At 42.3% G+C, this 22,770-nt stretch overlaps 1 protein-coding gene across 4 annotated transcripts in view; it reads right to left on the bottom strand.

Moving 5' to 3' along the window:
* LOC107980680 (glutamate receptor ionotropic, kainate 2) overlaps window positions 1-22,770 on the bottom strand; it is a 602,400-nt gene that overhangs the window by 280,699 nt on the left and 298,931 nt on the right. For all 4 annotated transcript variants that reach the window (XR_004227195.2, XM_031927147.1, XM_031927149.1 and 1 more), the window contains one exon: window positions 86-284. Coding sequence is in view for 3 of the 4 variants with exons in the window: in XM_031927147.1 (XP_031783007.1) it covers window positions 86-284 (199 nt within the window). In the remaining variant the exon portion in view is untranslated. The remainder of the gene's footprint in view (window positions 1-85; window positions 285-22,770) is intronic.

Genomic DNA, 22,770 nt, shown 5'->3' with positions numbered 1-22,770 from the left:
ACCTTTGATATGTAATTTTGATACCTTATTGATATTTTTTTATAGAAATTTAATAAAATTAAAATGTATCAGTCTAAACAATTACCCTAAAGAACGCTGCTGTACTACCACCTTTTAAAGCACCATATTTAATTTTTGTTTGTTTAGCTAAATCTTCAGCACTTTCAATTGGTGAATCCATTCGTTCGACTGTTAGAAATGCTGCAAGGTTTGCTGTGTATGATGAAATCATTATCAATGTAAAAAACCACCACATACCAGCCACCATGCGTGTTGATATAGCTCTGTAAGAAAATTATGCGCATTAGAAAAAATCATTGAATGTTTCTTATTGCTTATGCACACTTATATTAATGCATACTATCTGCTTATCTATGCAACTTTTTAGAACCACCTATATATAAAAGCCTACTTCTAATGAGTAAATTGAGTATTATATGATTTAATTAAGTTCTTTTATATTGTTCAGAATAAAGGCGAATTTGTGCAATAAATCAATAAAAGAATGTAAATGGTTTTAAATGATTTTATATTTAATGAAAAAAAGGTTACAATGACGAATGTTAATTGTTTGTGACAATATATCTCGGTTAAAGGGCACGAGATGACTGACTCATGTCGATCAGTCTTCCTGCTTGATCTCGCTAATCGCTAAATCGCGGTACCGAACGTACACCCACCGGCGAGCGCCGAATGAGCCCAAAGATGACCAAGCGCGTAAACTCACTATACTAATTAGACATACTTTTAATTGTACGCGTGTGCGTACCCAAGACGCCTCCCGCGACTTTGTCAGCGCAGCTTGCAGCCACGTATCGACTCGTCGGTCTCCTCGCGCATTGGTGACCTTTAAATACGCAGAGCAAGCTCCTGGTGAGGTCTGTGACAGTCTGAAGGTAGTCAGACCACTCTCAACTGGATAGCCTGACAGCCATGGATCGCACTGCCGATCCATGCAGATGCCGACTTCGGAGAAACGTCCACTACTCTAACTCGCCGCTCTCGGTTCTCTTCGTGCTCTTTCGTTCGATTCTATCCGGAATAATATATTTTTTGTTATTCTGTCGTTCTGTTTGTATATTTATTTATGAATTCATACAAAATATTTATACTATTCTGTGTTGGGATGCTCTGATCGTAGTCCTATCTTTTCTAAATATCATGAGACAGCAGCTCCATCTGGTAGGTAAGAAGGCAGCAACGGATAACTTGCCGGTATCAACAAGTTACCGACCATACGGCGATAGCATCGGCAATATAATAGTCTACCTAAGCGTAGGTAGATGGCGTGCGAGCATAAATCATTGAAGAGAGGGGTAGCTCCGGGCATATGTTTTGATCGTCAGGTGTGATTACATCTTCTTTAAATAACACTCGGGTCTAGTTATTCATACTTGTTTTGCGGCTTACACTGATTGGACCGTTTCATTGGCTCTCGGACAGGGACCAAAGTTTAATACTAAGGACATACTGTACGGAGATATGATTGAAATGCTTCTAAAATTAATTTGATTTTATATACTTCAGAGTTACATAGCATTCAATGATTTCTCTTATACAATTACTGCTCGCGGAGCAACAGCTACATACGCGATACGACAACCTATGTAAAGCTATCTGGAAGTTATCGATACGCAATGATCGGCATCATTAGTACCTCGTGAGATTAGTTCGTAACATAACAACTTGCAATCAAAACGCGTTGAACCTTAATAAATATCTCAACGGTAGAGAGAAAGAGTTAATCGGCTTGATTGAGCGAGAAACCGGGGCGATTGAACTGATTAAAAAAATCTCCCGACACACAACTGAAAAATTCCGAAAGGTGAATGAATGACTCGACTCGTTCGAACTCAAACTTTTCAAAATAACCGACGGGATGAGCAAACTAACGATCTACAAGCCTGCATGTAATATGTTTTAATATCTTTTAGGGCGACGTATCCCCTAAGAAAGAGCTCGATTGGAAGAAGACTGTAGTATATGAGCTTGCCATCCGTAATAAAAAACAAAGCACACTCGAGGAAGATATAGATAATATAGAAACTAGCGAAGAAACCGATTCACTCGAAGAGCCATAGTTAAAAACAAATTTTTTAGATACGAGTAAAAAGAACAAACAGTTTAAAACTGTTGAGTTCATAGATACTCTTGCCACCGCTATTAAAAATCCGTTGCCAGCTTCATTAGCAGTATGCTCTCTTCAAGGAATGTGACAATGAAAAGAATCGTTGAATGAAATTTGTAAAATGCGTAAACGTAAACATAAACTCGCTACGCTCGTGCGCCAATCTCACGGTGCAAATGAGGACTACTTTAGTCATGAATAGGCGAAACTTGCGGATTTTAACAGTCTGTGCTATCAAATTTTATACGATACTCTTAACTTAAATGGTTCAGTTTTACACGGCGCATAGCGCCCTCGCTACGCTCGGGTGCTAACTGCGCCGTGTAAAAAAACATTTAAATTACACGTATCGTAATGTACTATTTATACACACTGTATAAAAAATAGTACATTGTGCAACTGGAAGAGGGGAAGGAAATTAGCACTTTATAGTGATGTGACTGAAAATATTAATGCATAAAACATTACCCGACTTTGAAAATTTTAAAAATCTTCCTTAAAACCTCACATTTTTACAGTTTTAACCATCTCCAAACAGCTAATGAAAAGTTCTATTTTGTTAACTAATAACATCAAAGTATATATTGTGACAGGGTTTTTGGGAACCAAAGTGCACAAAAGTAAAGCGACGAGGGTAATTTAACCCAACTTTCCCGAGATCTCAAGGCGCGTGCTCTTCCACTGAGTCAACAACGCACTTATGTACACTAGGCGGTAAGGCAGTTTTGCAGAACGTTTTTAAAATTACGCAACCTGATTAATTACTTTTTATGAATCGATAGCTCTGATTAAAGCAATTCAAAAAACTACGGATAGTTTACAGTTCCTGCATAACTAACAATAATTAACGAAAACAATTGTTTTTTAATTTTTAATGATTGAGAGAAATTTCAAAAAATCTGATTAGTTTTTGTAAGAATATACCTGATGGACTTGTAAAGTGTACGAAAAATACAAATGCGTTCAAATGCGAGATACAAGTTATCGTGGTAAGCATTTTTAGCCAAATAGTAAATTTTTAATGATTACGAAGAAATTAGAAAATAAACACTTTACTTCAATGGCTTCCAAATTCAATCAGTTCTTCGTTATGTTATACTCAATAAATCTGTGAAATTTCAGCAAAAAGTACAAATGCGTTCGGAAATTATAATAAAGAAATTTTTTCCTCAATTTATTAATGTTAAAATGTATTTTTTTCTAAAGCGCGCTTTATTTTAGTAAATCATTTCCATAATTTAATCAGTTTTTTGTTAAGTTAAACTTGATAAACCTGTAAATTTTCAGCGAAAAATACAATTGCATTCGAGAGTTATCGTAGTAACTATTTTTGGGCAAAATATGAGATTTATAATATTTAAGAAATAATTTTAAAAAATTACTGTTAAGTTTTAGGAAAAAATATAAATACGTTAGAGAGTCTTCGTGGTAACCATATTCGCACACACACATACATACATACATACATACATACATACATACATACATACATACATACAGACATACATGTTTCTTCTTCTTCTTCTTATATTTACTGGCAATAAGTAAACTCGTGCTGCTATCACCCGGTGTTCGACATACATTTTTCAAAAACCACTTTTTCTGATTCAGGAACATTGACATCATTGAAATCTATCAAAATATTTGATATCGAAACTATCACCTTTACAAAACTTGCTCTTGGAGAAAGCAGAAATTAAAAATGAGGGAGAAAATAATAAGACCGACTTTACAACAAAGCAACGATCGAATGAAAAAAATATTAGAAACAGTCAAATCTGATTGTATCACTGTCGCCAACCAGCATAATAAATTACTCTCAGACATTGAAGAAATACGGAAATTGGTTGAAACTAAAGCATCTCAAACTAAACTGTACATACGGATTCAGAAAATAATAGAAGCACAGGCAAAAGAACCTAACGAACTTATAAAATTAATTAAAAGAATCAACGACAGATATCGCCAGACGCGTAAAAATAGCGACTCCGAAATTCAAAGGTCTATCGAGCAAACGGCCTATGAAATTCCTATTGGAATTAGAAAGACACTTCTAAGTAGTAAAAATAGAAGACCAAGAATCAAAATTCGTCATCTATTAAGCCTCAAAAGGTGACGCGCACAACTGGTGGTATCTGCTCCAAGCAGAGATAGATAGATTTTAAATCTTTTCGACGCGCTCCATGGGGCGATACCGAATAAATAAATGCAGAGAATTAATGGCCAAAAAGTTAGATTTGGTCAATATATCCCTGGGCAGCGAAACCAGGTCAGCTATGCTATATATATGTTCGGTCTAACCCGCAAGCTAGAATTTAATCTAGCAGAGCATGAACTCATTAAAAAGATCGCGGAGCATTTCGACTGACACATACGGCGGACGGTGACGGGTCACGACAGACAAGACGCACTAGACAAGTTTGACAAAATATTAAAACAAAATATTATAAGACTTTCAAACAGTGTGTATATAATTCCGATACAGATCGTGGGAAAACGCGACGCATTGGTAAGGTCGTACCTTAACGCACTAAAACTTGATATGGTTCTCCGGAAAAATTTGAAGGACCACCTGGTATCAATGAAGTATTACAAAGATGCACCGATAGGCCAATAACAAGCGCAGCAGATTTTATAGCTAATTACTAGTATATAATACACCACGTTCAAAGTCGACAGTCACGTTTATGAATTTAACGTCGTACCGTTTGTGATTATAACAAGCAGATCCACGTTGATTCGAGGGCTTGCAGAAACCACGTGGGACTTTAACGATTTTTTGGTGCTATTTGTCGACGATCTTATGATAAAATCGCAAACTTTCACAAAACTCATACGCGAAAAATAAAATGTTGGCAAAATATCAAAATAATATCAACGGCTGAGTGGAATATCAACTCTCTCTCTCTCTCTCTCTCTTTCTCTCTCTCTCTCTCTCTCTCTCTCTCTCTCTCTCTCACGTGAGTACAACAGACCTGTTCCGCTTTGCTCATTTTTCATAGTAGTCTTATAGCCTCACCCTGCCTTCGGGCCTATTGTTTTGTAGATCGTTGCATGCGTCTTTTTGCAACCTTCAACGTGAGATAATAATCACTGGAGGTTGCAACTTCTTTCAATGCTACTTTTCTGCTTAAACATCTGTCGCTGTAACCTAACCTGCAAACTTGCACGGCTTTCTCTGCTGCACGGCGTCTATTTTTTCCTCAAAGTAAACCACGTGGAACCACCATCAACGTCTTCATCATCAATCGCAGGTCGGTCAAATCTCACCTCTCTCTCGATTAGCACTCCATCTGGCTTCGAGAGTACGTCTCTGGCTCAGTCAATAACGCCTAAAATGAGCGGAATTGGTTGGAAGAACGTACAAAGAACGTAACAAATCTTAGGCTTTTTTAGCCCGTACGCCGCCAACAGCCAGCATGGATACCACACACTAACAACACTTATGCACAACTACTCCACGAAGGTCATCATGGGTGACTTTAATGCCGATCAGCCTTCTTCATCTGAAGACGCCAATTTCGTCAGGGCCTTCACTGATGAGAACTCCCTCACTTCTGTGCCATATGGTGCAACCCATCACAGACACCTGGCTTGGCCTATGCTTAATTGATGAGCAGGATTGCCTGCTCTCATACTAGAAGACAGACACTCCTTTCATCAACAGACATGACCTTATCACGGCCACACTCGACGTACAGATTCCACGCCACGTACCTGCTACATACTCTTACAGAAACTACAAAGGAATCTGTACTGAGAAGCTAAGGGACTTCCTTAGCGCATGTGACTGGTCATTCTTCACCACGCCATCACTTGACGAATGCATTACCATTCTTAACGCTCACATCACGAACGCCATAAATCATCTTGCCCCATTAAAGACTGTGACACCTGGACGTAAACGTCACCCGTGGTTTACCGCGGCTCTTCGTGACCTTTTAACTGAAAGGAACAGACTCTACAGGCGCTTTCGCAGAAGTCGTTTACCTTGGGATATATACTTCTATAGAATTGCAAAAGACAACGCTCATAAACAGGCGGAGGAAGCCAGGCTGAATTACTACTATTTACGCTTGTCTACCTTGACCGACGTTGCAGAGATCTGGAAAGAGCTTGAAAAGCTTGTTATTACTACCTCTAAATCTCCTTCACCTGCTCGGTTCTCTTCAGATGCTCTCAACAAACACTTTAGCTCCATCTCAAACGACCCTCAAGCTCCATCTGTTGAGGAGTATCTACGAACCCTGGAGAGTCTGGACCTCCCTGAACACTTCATCTTCAGGGCTATCATGGAGTCGGATGTGTCGGCTGCAGTATCACACTTTAACACCCAGGCCATAGGAAGCGATGGCATCCCACAGGTTGTAATCTCCAAAGCACTGCCAATACTCGCTCCTTTACTTTGTCAAATTTTTAACCGGTATCTGAGCGAGGCACGCTTTCAGGATGAGTGCTAACGCCGAGAGGATAATGGGCTGGGCTGCATCAAATAGTCTTAAACTTAATGTCCTTAAGACTAAAGCAATCGGCTTGGGCTCCCCCTACTATATAAATGTTCTACATACTACTGCTAACACCTATATAAATATAGGGGGAGCTCGGGTCGACTACGAATCAGCGGTGCGCAATCTGGGTTTGGTGCTAGACTCCAAACTCACGTGGAAAGAGCACGTTACACAAGTTTATAAACGTGCTCACTCTTTAATGTACCGTCTCTATTTTTTTAGGAAGAGCACTAACCTCAGGTTGCGCCAACATTTGATTTCCCATCATCGATTATTGTTCACTGGCTTACTGTGACCTGACACAGGAACTTGAGGCTGCAGAGGCTTGTCAACACGGGGATCCGTTATATCTACGGTGTAAGGAGGGACGAGCACATCTCCCCTTATAGGCGTGAGTTGCAATGGCTTACCACCGCCGGACGTAGGAAATACTTCATGGCCTGTTTTCTAAGGAAAATGTTCAACACCTCCGTACCTATCTACCTATTAGCCTATTTTGATTCTACGTCGCGCTCAGGCCTGTAAGGGGTGAGGTGACCCCTCTGGACATCCCGTCCTTCAGAACGGAGACGCTGAGGAACTCATTTTTCATCTGTGCTTCCTGCCTCTGGAATAGCCTACCATCTCACCTTCGCAACTCACTATCCATATCACACTTTAAACAAACAGCTAAATCATATTTCTTTAAATTGGAAAACACAAACATAACACAAACATACACACCTATCCATCTCATTTCACCTCATTCCATTTACTCTTCACACTATCACTTCTTACACAACAATTGTTGATCTTATCTGTATTTTTACTATCTCTAAAAAAAATAACTTTTAAAAAAGTAAAAAGTTAGGCAAGTTTAATATATTTCGCAACAAAATTACAGATTGAAAAGTACTAAGATCAATCAAACAAAGTCAAGTTTATTATATTTAATCGTGATGAAGCAAGGAACAACTCTCAAGATAATTACTACGTAACTTGCCATGCCCGTTTAATTTTGTTTATTGGTGAACAACTAAAATTTCCTTTTATGTATTAGAACGTCATACAAACACCATAAGTACAATCAAACGGGCATGGTAAGTTACGTAGTAATTATCTTGAGAGTTGTTCCTTGCTTCATCACGATTAAATATAATAAACTTGACTTTGTTTGATTGATCTTAGTACTTTTCAATCTGTAATTTTGTTGCGAAATATATTAAACTTGCCTAACTTTTTACTTTTTTAAAAGTTATTTTTTTTAGAGATTTCAATCCTTTTTAGTAAATTTTTTTGAGTATTTCATATTCGACGTCGTAGAAATAAAATATAAGCATATTTAGCACCTTTAGATCAAAGCTTTTTTGTAACATTTTTATCACTAACATGAGATCACTGATTGTTGATATACACCACCCTTGAATTATTTCTACGCCAAGACACCAAAACCCACGGCGCGAACTATCCAGACCTCGTTATCGGACACCCTGTACACCTAGACGCCGTCATCGTATGATTTATTTACCTAGACACCAAAAACCACGAAGCGCACGACCTAGACCTCGTCATCGGCCACCCTGTACACCTGGACACCGCGTTCAAGTGATTTTTACACCTAGACACCAAAAACCACGGAGCAAACTACCTAGACCTCGTCATCGGCCACCCTGTACACCTAGACACCGCCCTCGAATTATTTCAACACCAAAAGCCACGGAGCGCACGACCTAGACCTCGTCATCGGCCACCCTGTACACCTGGACACCGCGTTCAAATGATTTTTACACCTAGACACCAAAAACCACGGAGCGCACGACCTAGACCTCGTCATCGGCCACCCTGTACACCTGGACACCGCGTTCAAGTGATTTTTACACCTAGACACCAAAAACCACGGAGCAAACTACCTAGACCTCGTCATCGGCCACCCTGTACACCTAGACACCGCCCTCGAATTATTTCAACACCAAAAGCCACGGAGCGCACGACCTAGACCTCGTCATCGGCCACCCTGTACACCTGGACACCGCGTTCAAATGATTTTTACACCTAGACACCAAAAACCACGGAGCGAACTACCTAGAACTCGTCATCGGCCACCCTGTACACCTAGACACCGCCCTCGAATTATTTCAACACCAAAAGCCACGGAGCGAACTACCTAGACCTCGTCATCGGCCACCCTGTACACCTAGGTACCGCCCTCGAATTATTTCAACACCTAGACACCAAAAACCACGGTGCGAACTACCTAGGCCTCGCCATCGGCCGCCCTGTACACCTAGATGCCGTCCTCGTATGATTTATTTATCTAAACACCAAAAATCACGGAGCGCACCACCTAGACGTCGTCATCAGCTACCCTATTTATCTAGACACCTTCCTTGAAAGATTTTTACACCAAAACACCGAATACTACGGAGCACACATTTATAATTCAAGCAGAGGAGCAGACAATGTAGGCTCAATAGCTTGTGCGGCCAACTTCACAGTCTAACCACTCGGTCAAACTGCACGCAGCTAACTTAACGGTCTTACCACTTTTTGGGCTGAAGAAAAATTAAGCAAGTGATTTCAGCATTTTTGTTCACCTGCATACTTGTTTATTATGTTAAAGCTGGTTTATTGCCGATATTTTGGTTTAAAATCATAGTTTGGCATACCAGTATAAACATTTATCAAAATTAGCTGGTTACATGAATGATAAATAATTTATTTCCTTAATTGAAAATTCGAGAGACCAATATAGAAGTAAATAGTGTCACGGGCGCCGAGGCGTCGTCTGCTTCTCAAACTCGCCTTCGTGGCGCTCCCGCGCCACTTGATATTTAAATATGTACAACAATAAAAACATATAAATCTATAAATCTATAAATCTAATATATCCCGGCCGCGTCTATAATAATACAATTTGACAAAATACTGAAAATTCTTGTTTTGAAGACATTTTCGACGAATTTTACCCTATTTCAAATTGCTCGCAACTTTTGATAGGGACGGTCGTTTCGTTTGTTTTCGACAATTTTTTTTTAATTTAATAAATTTAACTTAATAATAAATTACCTGGGGCGCAATGAAAGGTATTTTTTTGGTAATTCGTAATTGGCCCGTAAATTTTTGTTGGCATAATTTGGAGGTTCTACCCACTTTACTTACATATTGTATAACCAAACGCAGGTAAAAAACTTGATCAGCTAAAGTTAGGGACTTTAACTTAGGATGGAGACTGATCTTTATGTGCTTGGGGTTCGTATACATACATCAAAATTATATGATTTAATTCGTCCAATCGTTGAATCCGATTCGCTTCATGTAATAAAAAGGAGATAAAAAAAAGTAATTCTAATTTTTCAAGCACATTTATGCCTTATCAAGTCGTATTTCAATCTCGCGCAGTACTGCTACTACAAGATTGGAAAAAAATCGCATCCAGAATACAACGTTCCCAAACCCACGGCAGGCATACGACGTTGTCGAAACCGCGGCAGGCATACGACGTTGTCGAAACCGCGGCAGGTATACGACGTTGTCGAAACCGCGGCAAGGTTACGACTTTCTCGAAGCCGCGGCCGAGATACGACGTTATCGAAGCTGACGCCGGGATACGACGTTGTCAAAGCCGCGGCCGGGATACGTTGATATTCCACTCAGCCGTCGATATACTCATCAATTCGACATCTTCAGAGCAATATTGTCGAAAGAGTACAAAGAGTGTTAGGGCGATTTTTCCCTACATTCATAAGTGACAAACGCAAAGGTTGATCACGATACGTAGAACTCATACAAAATATTATTAATAAAACACATCACGAAACCACTAACTTCACAACAATAGACACTTCAGTCGAAAACCCACACAGGTATGGGTAAAATATTTATGTATACCGCATAAAAGCGAAATAATGTTATAACGCATCCATTATTCCATTGCATCTGCATCAACACCAATCAACATAAGCGATAAAAAAAGATTAAAAAATAGGTAACATGGATACTTTTGATTATTTAGATAAGTTTCGAAATTAATCAATGCAAAAAAAGACATGCAGCAATATTGAAAATTTTAATAAAGTTATAAACAACAAAAAGAATATTATCCTGCATGTAAATATTCGAAGTATAAATGCAAATTTGGATAAACTAAAAATATTAATAGAGCGTTTAGTTATCAAACCAGCAATTGTGATATGTTCCGAAGTTTTTGAGCAAGTTAATTATAATTTAAACCAACTGAATGGCTCAGATTATGATTATATAATTTAGTATAACGTCAGTAGGATAAATAGAAATGATCATTGTATTTGTCAATAACAATCTAGTCCAATATACCGAAGTTATTGAAGCAGGTAGAATTAAAATAATAAATATTAGGATAACCTTAAACGATAAAAGTAGTCTTCAAATATCGCCAGTAGTATGCTATTGACCATAGCATACTACTGGCAAAACTTTATTGCATTGAAATTAGGGGCCAAGCGTTGGATCTTCTTTCCAGCTATTTGAATTACAAATACCAAGTAGTCAAAAGTTTTTCTGGTGAATAAATAAATAAATAACTAAATAAACGATTCTGCTTTTCCCCGGGTGTTGGGCGGTCAGTCGGACCCAGAATTCGGTTAGGGAAAAGGTTTAGTAAAGACTCTGTTTATATAATTTAACAATAACAAATATGTGTTTAGTGTCTAAATTAACGATGTGAGTGATTGATGTTAAATCCCACCTGTAATAGAAATCAAATAACGTGATCGTTAGGAAGATTTCGCCTGTACAATCTGAGTAATTTAGATCAGCGCGATTACAATATTTTCAAAGCCACTATAAAGCAACTGTGCCATTACCGTTATGCGGTTGCGGCATCGGTGATTCGGTATGGTGTCGGAGTTACGGAGCGGAGACGGGGATTTGAGGTTAGGGTTGCATTAGGTTACAAAGGAGTCGTGTACGCACAGTTACGTCGATCCGAATGCGTCGCATGATAACGATTTCAATCGCCCTGTGTGCGCACAGTGACAGTCGGATCGGGATTACGGTATTTTAAGGTTATCCTCGAAATTGTAGAGACGTGTGTGCACGACTCTGTGAATCTCCGTCGCTGGCCTCGTTTCTCCTTTTGCCCTGTTTGCACACAGTTGCAAAAAGAGTCGGGAGACGCCGGCGTAAAGGTGATTTCGGAATTGAGAGGTTAACCTCAAATTCACCAAGACGTGAGCGCACGACTCAGTGAGCGTTTCGCTACTTCCTCAACCCTGTGTGCGCACAGTGGCAGAGGGAGCAGTGATACGTCAGGATGTATGATACAGGTTTCGGCGGTTTCGGCGACTCTGGGTATCGTCCACGTGTGTTCACGGGGACGAGACTCGTTGTCGTTCGGGTTTTCTGATTATTTCGTGTGCTCACGACGATAATCCGGAGAATCTGGTTAAGATTTTGCGAACTAGCCGTCACGTGTGCTCACAAGACGGTTTCGTCGGCGGTGGTCTAGCTCCGGCTCTCTTTGCAGTATCGTGTGCTTACGGTACTGCCCGGATCGAAAGCTCGAGTAGAACTGCCAGCAACACCGCGCGGTCGGTCCAATAAAGCCCCGCGGCGTGTTTGTGTGCGCTGTTGCACTCAGCGTGCGCCGCGCCCGCCTGGCGCGTTACGGCTGAATCGCTTGTCGGGTTACCGCGGCCGGCGCTCATGCAGACTTACTTTCCAATCGTTGCGCGCGCGCTCACTTGGCGTCGTGCGGACTCACCTTCTGATTGTTGCGGGCACGCGCTCACTTCGCGTCGCGTCGAGCCTGTTGCGGACGCCTTCACGTGTATTTATCGACGAGACTCGTGTCTCGTTGCAATGTCAAATAAAAAAAGAATATCGTTTGCATGCAAGCAAGCACATAGAATTTCTCTCAAACGCGCAGCAAAAAAAACGCGGAGCATTTCGAACTTAAAATCAGCGATAAAGTAATAAATAAAGCGCTAAATATATCCGACGCAGGAAGAGCGTCCGTGGCTCAGTTGATTAAGGCGCACACCTTAGCCGTCCGAAACACGTTCGCTCAAGGGGTCGTGGGTTCGATTCCCGGTAAGGTCACTCGGATTTTTCTCAGTTACTTTCAACGGGAAGAGTACCCAAGACTCTGGCTGTTTCGAGGCAGGTTTTTCCCCGGAATTTTCCTTCAGTGTAATTTCGGGTTTTCTCTGTCTCTAAGGCGTAAGCCTGGGCAAATGTGGAACAGTGGTAGTGACCGTTAAGGCAGAAATTAAGGTAGTCAACCCGATGCATCAGGCAGGGAGCACCGACCTTACCGGTGTCGAGCTGGTCTAATACGGGACCTTCTCTGGGGAAAGATACACTGAGAGACGGACTTGATGCCCTCTCGGGGGCAGAGAGTGCTGGCTTAACCAGCAAGGAGTGTGTCTGAAAATATGGTCCTCACCGGAAAAGTCTCTCAGGGTGGAAAAATATAGGTATGAAATATAGTGAGGATATAGTGAAAATATAGTGAAGTAAAAAAAGAGATAGGATTAGGCACAACTTCCACACAGAGGTGGTGGAAGGCCCCCGGCAGCTGGGTCGAAAGGCTGCGCCGGTAATGGAAACGGAGAAATCGCGAAATTTTGCTTCCCCCTAGAGAAAGCTTTATAATAGTAAAATTTCAAGTTTCGTTAAAACTTCTAGAAAATACTATTGAAAAATGTCGGTATAGATGTGTCTGTGTGTGTGTGTGTGTGTGTGTGTGTGTGTGTGTGTATACCATGATATCTTCGGAACTATACAGGCGATGTTATTAAAATTTTGCATATAGTTTCGTTTTTTGAATTCGGGAAAAGTAATCTTACTTGGTTTTAATTGTTTTTGTTTTTGTTTTGTTTTGTTTTATAGCCATTTTTTGAATTTTGAAAATCTATTTTTTACGTCTTTTTTATCATCTCATTGCTACAAACAATTCAGCTATAATGCATTTGAGAGATACTAAAGTTACCCACTTTTTCCCATTTGGCACTCGGGATTGACCGTGCAGCAGAAAAATTCAAGAAGCATTAGAGAAAGGGGTAGCCCCGAGCATATAAGGATCCCCGCTGCACAGACGGAGTCTATAACATGAACTGCGGAAAATACATTTACTACATTCAAGCAACAACAAATGATCTGTAAGTACTGATTGTAGCTGATGTTTAAGCAGGAAGCGATCTACGAGGACTAACTAGAGCTAATGTGTTTGCTGCTCTTTTATAAGGCACAGATGATTTATACATAGCTAAAACTTTTTATAACGTTGTTTTTCAGGCATCGAGTATGTGTTTGTAGAAAACTTTTGAGAATTATTCTTTTTTGCTGTATACTTTTTGTTCTTGCAATCTGGGAGTGGAATGTATCCCGCAATCCTTTAAGTCTGACCCATTTTTGCTGAGCGTCAAAACGTAAATGACAAAAAAGCCCAATATGCTCTATAGAGGGGTTAAGTCGTTAAATAGTTTTATAAGTTCTGGCACAATAATTTTACCCGTTCTTTTAATCCTTAATTTGAAACGCTCTTGATCTTGAACTGCATGCTCCCACTCTCCACGACGTGCATTTTTATGTGCATATGTCCATGTACACATTAAATAAAATGTTGGCTTTTCTTGAAAACGCACCCGCTTTTTCATGTTGCTATTTGTTGTTGTAAGCATTCAGTTTACACTGTACACATTTTATTTTAAAAGGCGGGACTCCAATTTCAATGGAATTGTGCTCGTGACAGCGTAGACACTGCAAAATTTCTGAATCCAGTTTTAAATGTTCTGGGAGCTTATCCTAAGCTAGCTCGATGCCATGTTATAAGGCGGCAAATGTTATAAGGAATTCTCGTGGCAAATATGCAATATCAGTTGGAATCATAAATGATAAGTGCTTGGTGCGATAAAACTGTTTAAGCGATCTCTCCAAAGTTTGCGTATTGTCATGATAACATTTTTTCAATAACAATACATTCCTGTGTGCGCAGTTTGCTTTAAATGCAAATTTATGGTGTGGACAGAGTGTCTCATGATATCATATTTTAGCCTCTGTAATGAGGGAAAGCCCATCGACTACCTGAAAATTGAATTTCTCGAGCCATTGCTTCTTCTCAGTTCCTTTGACGCACACAACCCTCGCGTCATGTAAAACAGTTTTCAATACATTTTCAAGCTTTTCATACAGTAGATCCCCTGAGCTCTAGGATAATTCGTGTTATTTTCATTCCAGACAGAGATTTTACACCTGTACTTAGCTGTGAGTCTGCGCCACGGTATAGGCGGCTTGAACACAAACACTAATATCTTGAGGTACGAATTGAGTGGAACTATGGTTCCTTGATGACAAATTCGTTTACAGGCTTTCTGAATCCTTGCATATCAAGCACGTATTCCATTTTGACTGACTGTCTACCACAAGTTGCTGCTGCTCAACTTATACGATTTTCTCCCACCAGCCTTGACAGAATTTTTTCACATCCTCACTCATAGGGTTGTATTCGACTATGTGATCGTGTATGACCAGACAGTATGCCGAGGTTCTAATTGGAATATTTGCTCTAGTCTCAAATTTGAGACGAACATCTACTGAAGCTTGCTTCAGTGACTCATTTTTCTACGAACAATCAATGACAAAAAGAGGAGCATACGTCAGATAGTCGGTCTTATTTAGCATTGGTTCTACCTCTTTGTTGTAGTAAGCATTTGGAAAGCTGGCATACATGTCGTATAATAGAGCATACTGATTATTATTAATATTAAAATCAAGATTTTCATAGGGACAGTATTGAGAATTAAGAAATAGTGCAACGTTGCTTATGTTGCAATGCTCAAGGCGACTGGCATTAGCCGTTTTTCGTCCTTTGCGATTTATCTGAAAGCCGGAAATAACAAAGCGAGACTTCTCCAGCTGATTAGTAGTCTTTACAATCCATACGTGTTTCGATGTACTGGGCAGTAACGGATATTCATACAGCTCCTAGCTACGAAAACTTATAGTAACAGGTCTATCGTTTTCTAGGTAATTAAGCAATTTAATTGTATGATTATCCGAGAGCAGCACATATGGCATTAGCCATTCAAATTTAGTAATTTCAACTTGATAATCCTCGTAAACATTTTGACCAGCCGAGGCTACTTGCTTCTGCACAACAGAATTCACATTAAAATTTGATATTGTGAGAGTGAGCTTGGGTGTAGCATTTACAACGATTTTGCAATAATCTTCAGATAAGCCTAGGATCATGCTGGGTGAGATTGATACGTCAAAGTTACCAATTGCCCTTGAGTCTCTGCAGTGTCAAGCCAGACTGCATTCTTGATCACTGAGCTCTGACTCTCGCACGACACTTGCGATAACCGAGAAGATTCTTAGCGCCGCGCGCATTCTCGCTTTAATATTAAGCTGAATTAATTGTAATAATATCTTGAAAACTATGTAAAACGACGCCAGATATTCGGGGAAAAACGACATTAGAAAATGCGCTCCAAGCCATCGCCAAATATATGCCGTGCTGTGCCGGGAAAACCCGAGGTTTTTCCGTGATCCGGAAAAGTTACCCTTGCAAGACAGACCGTGCCGTGCCGGGAGAATGTATGGTTCTCGAAAGCTGTAGTCTCGCGAGGGTAGTTTCCCGGGCGGAAAATCTCTGGTTTTTAAAACCAGGAAAATGGGTCAGGTACCGGCTGACAAATGTGTTCTGCGAAACGAAACCCAGAGAGGGGTAATCTCGGGCGAGCGCTGAAAAGGGCAGCGCGACACGCGCTCGGCTCAATTTACCTCTGGCCTCGCTGAAAGTATAAGGTAATCGTCGTTATAATTTTTCTCGTCCATTAAAGTTGTGATTTCTATAACCACTGTTTCTTATTCAAATCCCAGCATTGTCCTTTACATGTATGTTCGCTTTAATTACACAATGTATTTGTGAGACAATATGCTTAACTTTTGCGTTATTGGCTTCGGCTCACGATTTTTCCAAGTATATAAAGGATTCAAAATAATTCTAAGTTCTCGACTGATACGCGTTAGTTGTGTTATCAGTTTTGACTTGACAAATTTATAAGTATTTGAGATACAAAAATGTTATAAGTTCGAGAAATATTCGAAAATATTCTAAGTCTTTTACCTGCTTAAGGCGTAAGTAGCTCAAGAGCAGGGGCTAGACGCTTTAGTTGCGCTGGCGCTTAAGTTGCGCTTCGGCTAGTGAGCTAGTACGGGTTGTGCGGGTGCTTTTATAGGCCACGGAGAGAGTGGGGATCGAGCCGCCGGAAAAACTATCGCATTCATACTTGCACACACTTATTCACACCTATATACAAAAATTATTTACACACTTATAATATAATGCGCACGCCGCGCCGCCGCTCGCTCTCTACTCTTACTCTCATTATAATGGCGCCGCTGTGCTCGCCGCTCGATCTATATAGATATAGGCGTGTGTTGCGCGCTTTGTCCGCTTTCTTGCTGCTTGCTGCTGTTGCCGCTGGCTGGCTCGTGGCGCTGCTGTTGTACTGCTGCTTTGAGCTCAGCTGTCAGCTGTGGCGCGTAGCTTCGTATTTGGAGTGGGGGAGCCTAAGATGCTCTTGTATAATCTAAAATGTTGTTTCATATAATTTAGTATTTAATATTTATACATTTTTTGCGGAGCTTGTACGAGGTGTTACAAGTCGGAGAATTCCGATTTGGCGCATCGCGAGTGTGTATGGATCCAATAGGCCTGCAGCTATCGAGCGCACTGAAGAGGCAAGTAGTGCCAAACAATGGTCGCGGCACGAAGCTCGCCGGCAACAGCTAGACTACCATCGTAGGCTACGTATGGCTACCATTCGAAGTCGGCAGTCTGAAGAAGAAAGTACGAGTTGCAATTGTCCCAGATCTTCCTACGGACTGCAGAGTCGGATTAAACTTCACGTTAACCTTCAAGGCCATGTTAGACCCGGCGACTTCAAGAATGTATTTTAAAGAAGATCAAAAATACGTAGATTTAGAGTTAGCGGCAATCGTAGGAGGATCGCCGAAATCAGCTTCGATGGGCTTGGCCGACGTACAAGAGCAGGAGCGAGAGGCGCTCAATGCACTCCTAGATAAGATAATTAGCCAAGACTTCGAAGAAATCGGCTACACGAGCTGGATAGAGCATACGATCGAGATGCAGTCGACGAGACCGATAAAACAAAAATATTTTCCGGTCTCGAGGAAGTTAGAAGAAGAGATGTACGAGCAAGTGAGAACTATGCTTGCGGCGGGAATTATAGAACCATCAAATAGTGCATTCTCGAGCCTAGTGGTAATGGTGCGGAAGGCGAACGGGAAGTATCGATTCTGTGTCGACATCAGGAAAATTAACGCAGTCATGCGCTGCGACGCGTACTCATTAGCGCAGATGATTGCAATATTACGAAAATTGCAGCAGGCGCGCTACATATCCACCATAGATCTCAGTAGCGCGTATCACACAATTCCACTAAGCGAGGAGAGTAAACAATACACGGCGTTTAGGGTGCCCGGATTGGGACTGTTCCAGTTCACGCGGCTTCCATTCGGATTATCCAAGGCCGGAGCAACATTTCAGCGCCTCATAGATAAAATTATTACGCCCGAACTGCAACCACACGCGTTCGCGTATCTAGATGACGCGATAATAAACCGCGAGAAGAGCGTTTTCTGTAGAGACAAAGTCAAGTATCTCGGCGTGTTGGTGAACAGAAACGGCTTCAGGCCAAATCCCGAGAAGATTGCACCGATAATAGATTACCCGATACCAAAAAATTTAAAACAGTTGCGACGCTTTCACGGTACGGCGTCGTAGTACCCATAGTTTTTAGATAACTACGCAACGCTAGCAGAACCGCTAACACGACTGACACGTAAAGATCAGTCGTATATATGAGGCGAAGAATAACAGAGAGCATTTGACGCGATAAAACTCTAATCGCCTCAGCGCCGGTACTCCACAGCCCAGTCTTCGAACGAGAATTCGTAATTCAGATAAACGCGAGCGACACAGGAATCGGAGTAGTGTTCACGCAAGAAGTCGACGAAAAGGAGCTAGTACTCGAATTCGCAAGCCTAGTACTCACACCTGCAGAGCGCATCTATACCGTAAGCGAGAGAGAATGCTTGGCAGTAATATTCGCGGTGAAAAAATTCCGCCAATAGATAGAGGGTTATCACTTTAAAGTGATAACGGACCACAGCAGCCTCCGCTAGCTCTATAATTTAAAGAATCATACCAGTAAACTCGCGCTAGGCGCTAGAGTTGCAAGTTCACAGATACACGATTATACATCGTAAAGACCTATAAAATAGTGGCAGAACTATATCACTGAATAGTTCAGAAACCATGACAGATGGTGGCACGGGATATCATGGGTCTGATGCCAAAGATAGCACACGAGCACGAATACACTCTGATTTTTCAAGATCTTTTTACTCGATTGATCGAGTGCGTGCTTCTACAAAAAGCTAACGGGAAAGCAGTGTTAGCAGCACTCAAAGAGCGAGTCATACTGCCAAAATTAACCACCGTACCTGGGACGAGCACTTGAACGAGATCGCGGTCTCGTATAATACCGCAGTGCACGCGATAACCGGAGTGTCACCCGCGATGTTGAATCTCGGCAGGCAGCTGAACGAGCCCGCGACACTGCGGCGCGAATAAGACCGACAGACGCTAGAACCAGAAGGGATCAACAAGTTGCAGAAACGGCTCGCCAAACTCCCGGCCTTGCACGAGCGAGCGAAAAAGTTGTCAAAAGTAGCGCAAGATCGACAGGCAGCGCACTTTGACAAGAGACGCCAGCCGGCGGAATTCAAGGTCGGCGAATTAGTGTGGAAGCGATGCTACACGCTCTCGTCTGTAGCGGGAGGCGTAGCGGCAAAGCTCGCACTGCCTTTCATCGGCCCGTATACCACCATCGCGCAAATCGGGTCAAATACTTTCAGACTAGAAAATGCCGAAGGTAAAATAGAAGATCTAGTGGCCGCTAAAGAACTCAAGAAGTACTACGGCACCGAAGAGTGTAATGCAAAAATTCCCGAAGATGACCGAGAAGACGAGACAGCTGCTTGACCGCCGAGGGACGACGCGAGCGAAGAGGCGACGTGCGACCCGCCTGACGCAAGCGCACTCGAGCAAGAGCTCGAAGTTAAGATTGTAGCGCCGAGGGAAGGCGATGTGATAGAGCAGGAGTCTGGCCGATTTGTAACGGCACCGGAAGCTGATCGCCAGGCGAACGAGAAGAAGCGAGAGAAGGTAGGAGCCCCCCGAACCCCACGCGGACGTCCGCCGAAGAAACAAAAACGGCACGCGAACGACACCGAGCGCATTATAGATCTTGCGCCATGTCACGCGCTCGCCGGCGGCACGGAGCCCGAAAAACGCAAACATGGGCGACCGCGAGGCGCTAAGAATCGTATGCAAATAGAAAAGCGGGCGTGTCGACACGCTAAACTCGCGCGCAGCGCCGCATTGCGAATCGATCATCATCTGCCTCACGAGCATCACCGTAATTACATCATTTTCTTTTCCTGTCCGCTTTTGCCCTAACAGCTGAGTATCAGACGATCTATCAGCGCCAACACCGAAGAATGGACGAGAAGCGTCTCGAAAAGCTTCGCGCCCAGACGGGCGATGCTCCGCAGGAGCCTCCTTGCCAGCACGCAGGAGGCGCAGGGCAAAGAAAAAGAGAGCCCTGCGGTGCGACGCTGTGCCTCGAAACACAGGTGCGCAACACCTAGAGCCTCGCATGCGCTAGGATTTTTCTTTAAACATAGGATTTGGCGCGATCGTCACGTTTGGGAGAACGCTAGGGAGAGGGAAAAATAATCACACACAATATTTATAGTTTATTGCTCTTTTTATTTCGCCTAACCCTTTCCTACAACAGGTCCAGTCCGCTGACGGCATGCTCTCTCTCTCTCTCTCTCTCTCTCTCTCTCTCTCTCTCTCTCTCTCTCTCTCTCTCTCTCTCTCTCTCTCTCTCTCTCTCTCTCTTGATACCATCACTTGACGAATGCATCACCATCCTCAACGAAAACATCACAAAAGCTATAAATCATCTCGCCCCATTAAAGACTGTGACACCTGGACGTAAACGTCACCCGTGGTTCACCGCGGCTCTTCGTGACCTTTTAACTGAAAGGAATAGGCTCTACAGGCGTTTTCGCAGAAGTCGTCTACCTTGGGATCTATACTTTTATAGAATCGCAAGGGATGACGCTCATCAACGGGTCGAGGAAGCCAGGCTGAATTACTATTATTCACGCTTGTCTACTCTAACCGACGTTGCAGAGATATGGAGAGAACTTGAAAATCTTGGCATTACCACCTCTAAATCTTCTCCACCTGCTCGGTTCTCTCCAGATGCTCTCAACGAACACTTCAGTTCCATCTCAAATGACCCTCAAGCTCCATCTGTCGAGGAGTATCTGCGGACCCTCGAGAGTCTAGACCTCCCTGAACACTTTATCTTCAGGGCCATCACAGAATCGGACGTGTTAGCTGCAGTTTCACATTTCAATACCCAGGCCAGGGGAAGCGATGGCATCCCACAGGTTGTAATCTCTAAAGCACTACCAATACTCACTCCTTTAATCTGTCAAATTTTCAACCTGTCTTTGAGTGAGGCATGCTTTCCCTCTGCCTGGAAATCATCGCTCGTAAGAGCATTAAACAAGATCAACTCTCCTACAGCTGTAACTGACTACCGACCGATTTCCCTACTTTGCTTTCTATCCAAGGCGCTGGAGTGGCTGGTGCACAATCAAATCTCTGAATACCTTGAAACTAGACTCTATCTTGATAGTTTCCAAACTGGTTTTCGCACTGGCCACAGCACGCAGTCCGGCTTGATTAAGCTGACTGATGATGTCAGGCTTGGAATGGACAGGAAGAAGGTCACCCTTCTGCTTCTTTTTGATTTTAGCAAGGCGTTTGATACAGTGTGTCACGTCAGGCTACTCAGAAAGCTACCCTCCTTCGGCTTCTCCAAGCAGGTTATCCGCTGGCTTGCATCTTACCTTTCTGGTAGAGAACAGGCCGTCATTGGTGACAACAACGAACTCTCTACATTCCTACCACTAAACACCGGTGTCCCACAGGGGTCAGTCTTGGGCCCCTTATTGTTCGCGTTATACATCAATGACATTGGCCTCTGCCTTGACTCAGATGTATCCCATCTAGTCTACGCGGATGATCTGCAAATCTACTGTCAATGCCCCCTTGAGGAGCTCGATTCCTGTTCTGACAAGATGAGTGCTAACGCCGAGAGGATAATGGGCTGGGCAGCACTAAACAGACTTAAGCTGAATGTTAGTAAGACTAAGGCGATCGTCCTGGGCTCACCCTACTATATCAATGCTCTACCTTCTACTGCTAACACCTATATAAATATAGGGGGGGCCCAGGTCAACTTTGAATCATCTGTGCGCAACCTGAGGCTGGTGCTTGACTCAAAACTTACGTGGAAAGAGCACGTTACACAAACTTGTAAACGTGCTCACTCTTTAATGTATCGGCTATATTTCTTTCGGAAGAGCACTAGCCTCAGGTTGCGCCAACATTTGGTGCAAGCACTCCTATTTCCCCTCATCGACTACTGCTCACTTGTTTACTGCGACCTGACTCAAGAGCTTGACTTAAAACTGCAGAGGCTTGTCAATACGGGAATCCGATACATCTATGGTGTAAAGAGGGACGAGCACATCTCCCCTTACAGGCGTGAGTTGCAATGGCTCACCACCGCCGGACGTAGGAAGTACTTCATGGCCTGTTTTCTTAGAAAAATTTTCAACACCTCAATACCAGCTTATCTACTAGCCTATTTTGACTTCCACGTCGCACTCAGGCCTGTCAGGGGCGAGGTGACTCCACTGGACATCCCGTCCTTCAAGACGGAGACGCTGAGGAATTCATTTTTCATCAGCGCCTCCTACCTCTGGAACAGCCTTCCATCTCAACTTCGCGACACACTATCCATATCACACTTCAAACAAGCAGCCAAAAATTATTTCTTTAATTTGGAAAACACATAAACATCGCACAAACATACATACATTCTCTTTCATCTCATGTCATCTCTCAACATCACACACACCTTATACTATATACCCTTACACAAATTTTATTTATTCCTTTATCATAATACACTATATTTGTTATATGTACAA

This window comes from Nasonia vitripennis (genome assembly GCF_009193385.2).
Source record: "Nasonia vitripennis strain AsymCx chromosome 3 unlocalized genomic scaffold, Nvit_psr_1.1 chr3_random0012, whole genome shotgun sequence".
NCBI lineage: Eukaryota > Metazoa > Arthropoda > Insecta > Hymenoptera > Pteromalidae > Nasonia > Nasonia vitripennis.
The sequence above is the reverse complement of the archived record's forward strand: the minus strand, read 5'-3'. Positions and strand labels throughout refer to the sequence as shown.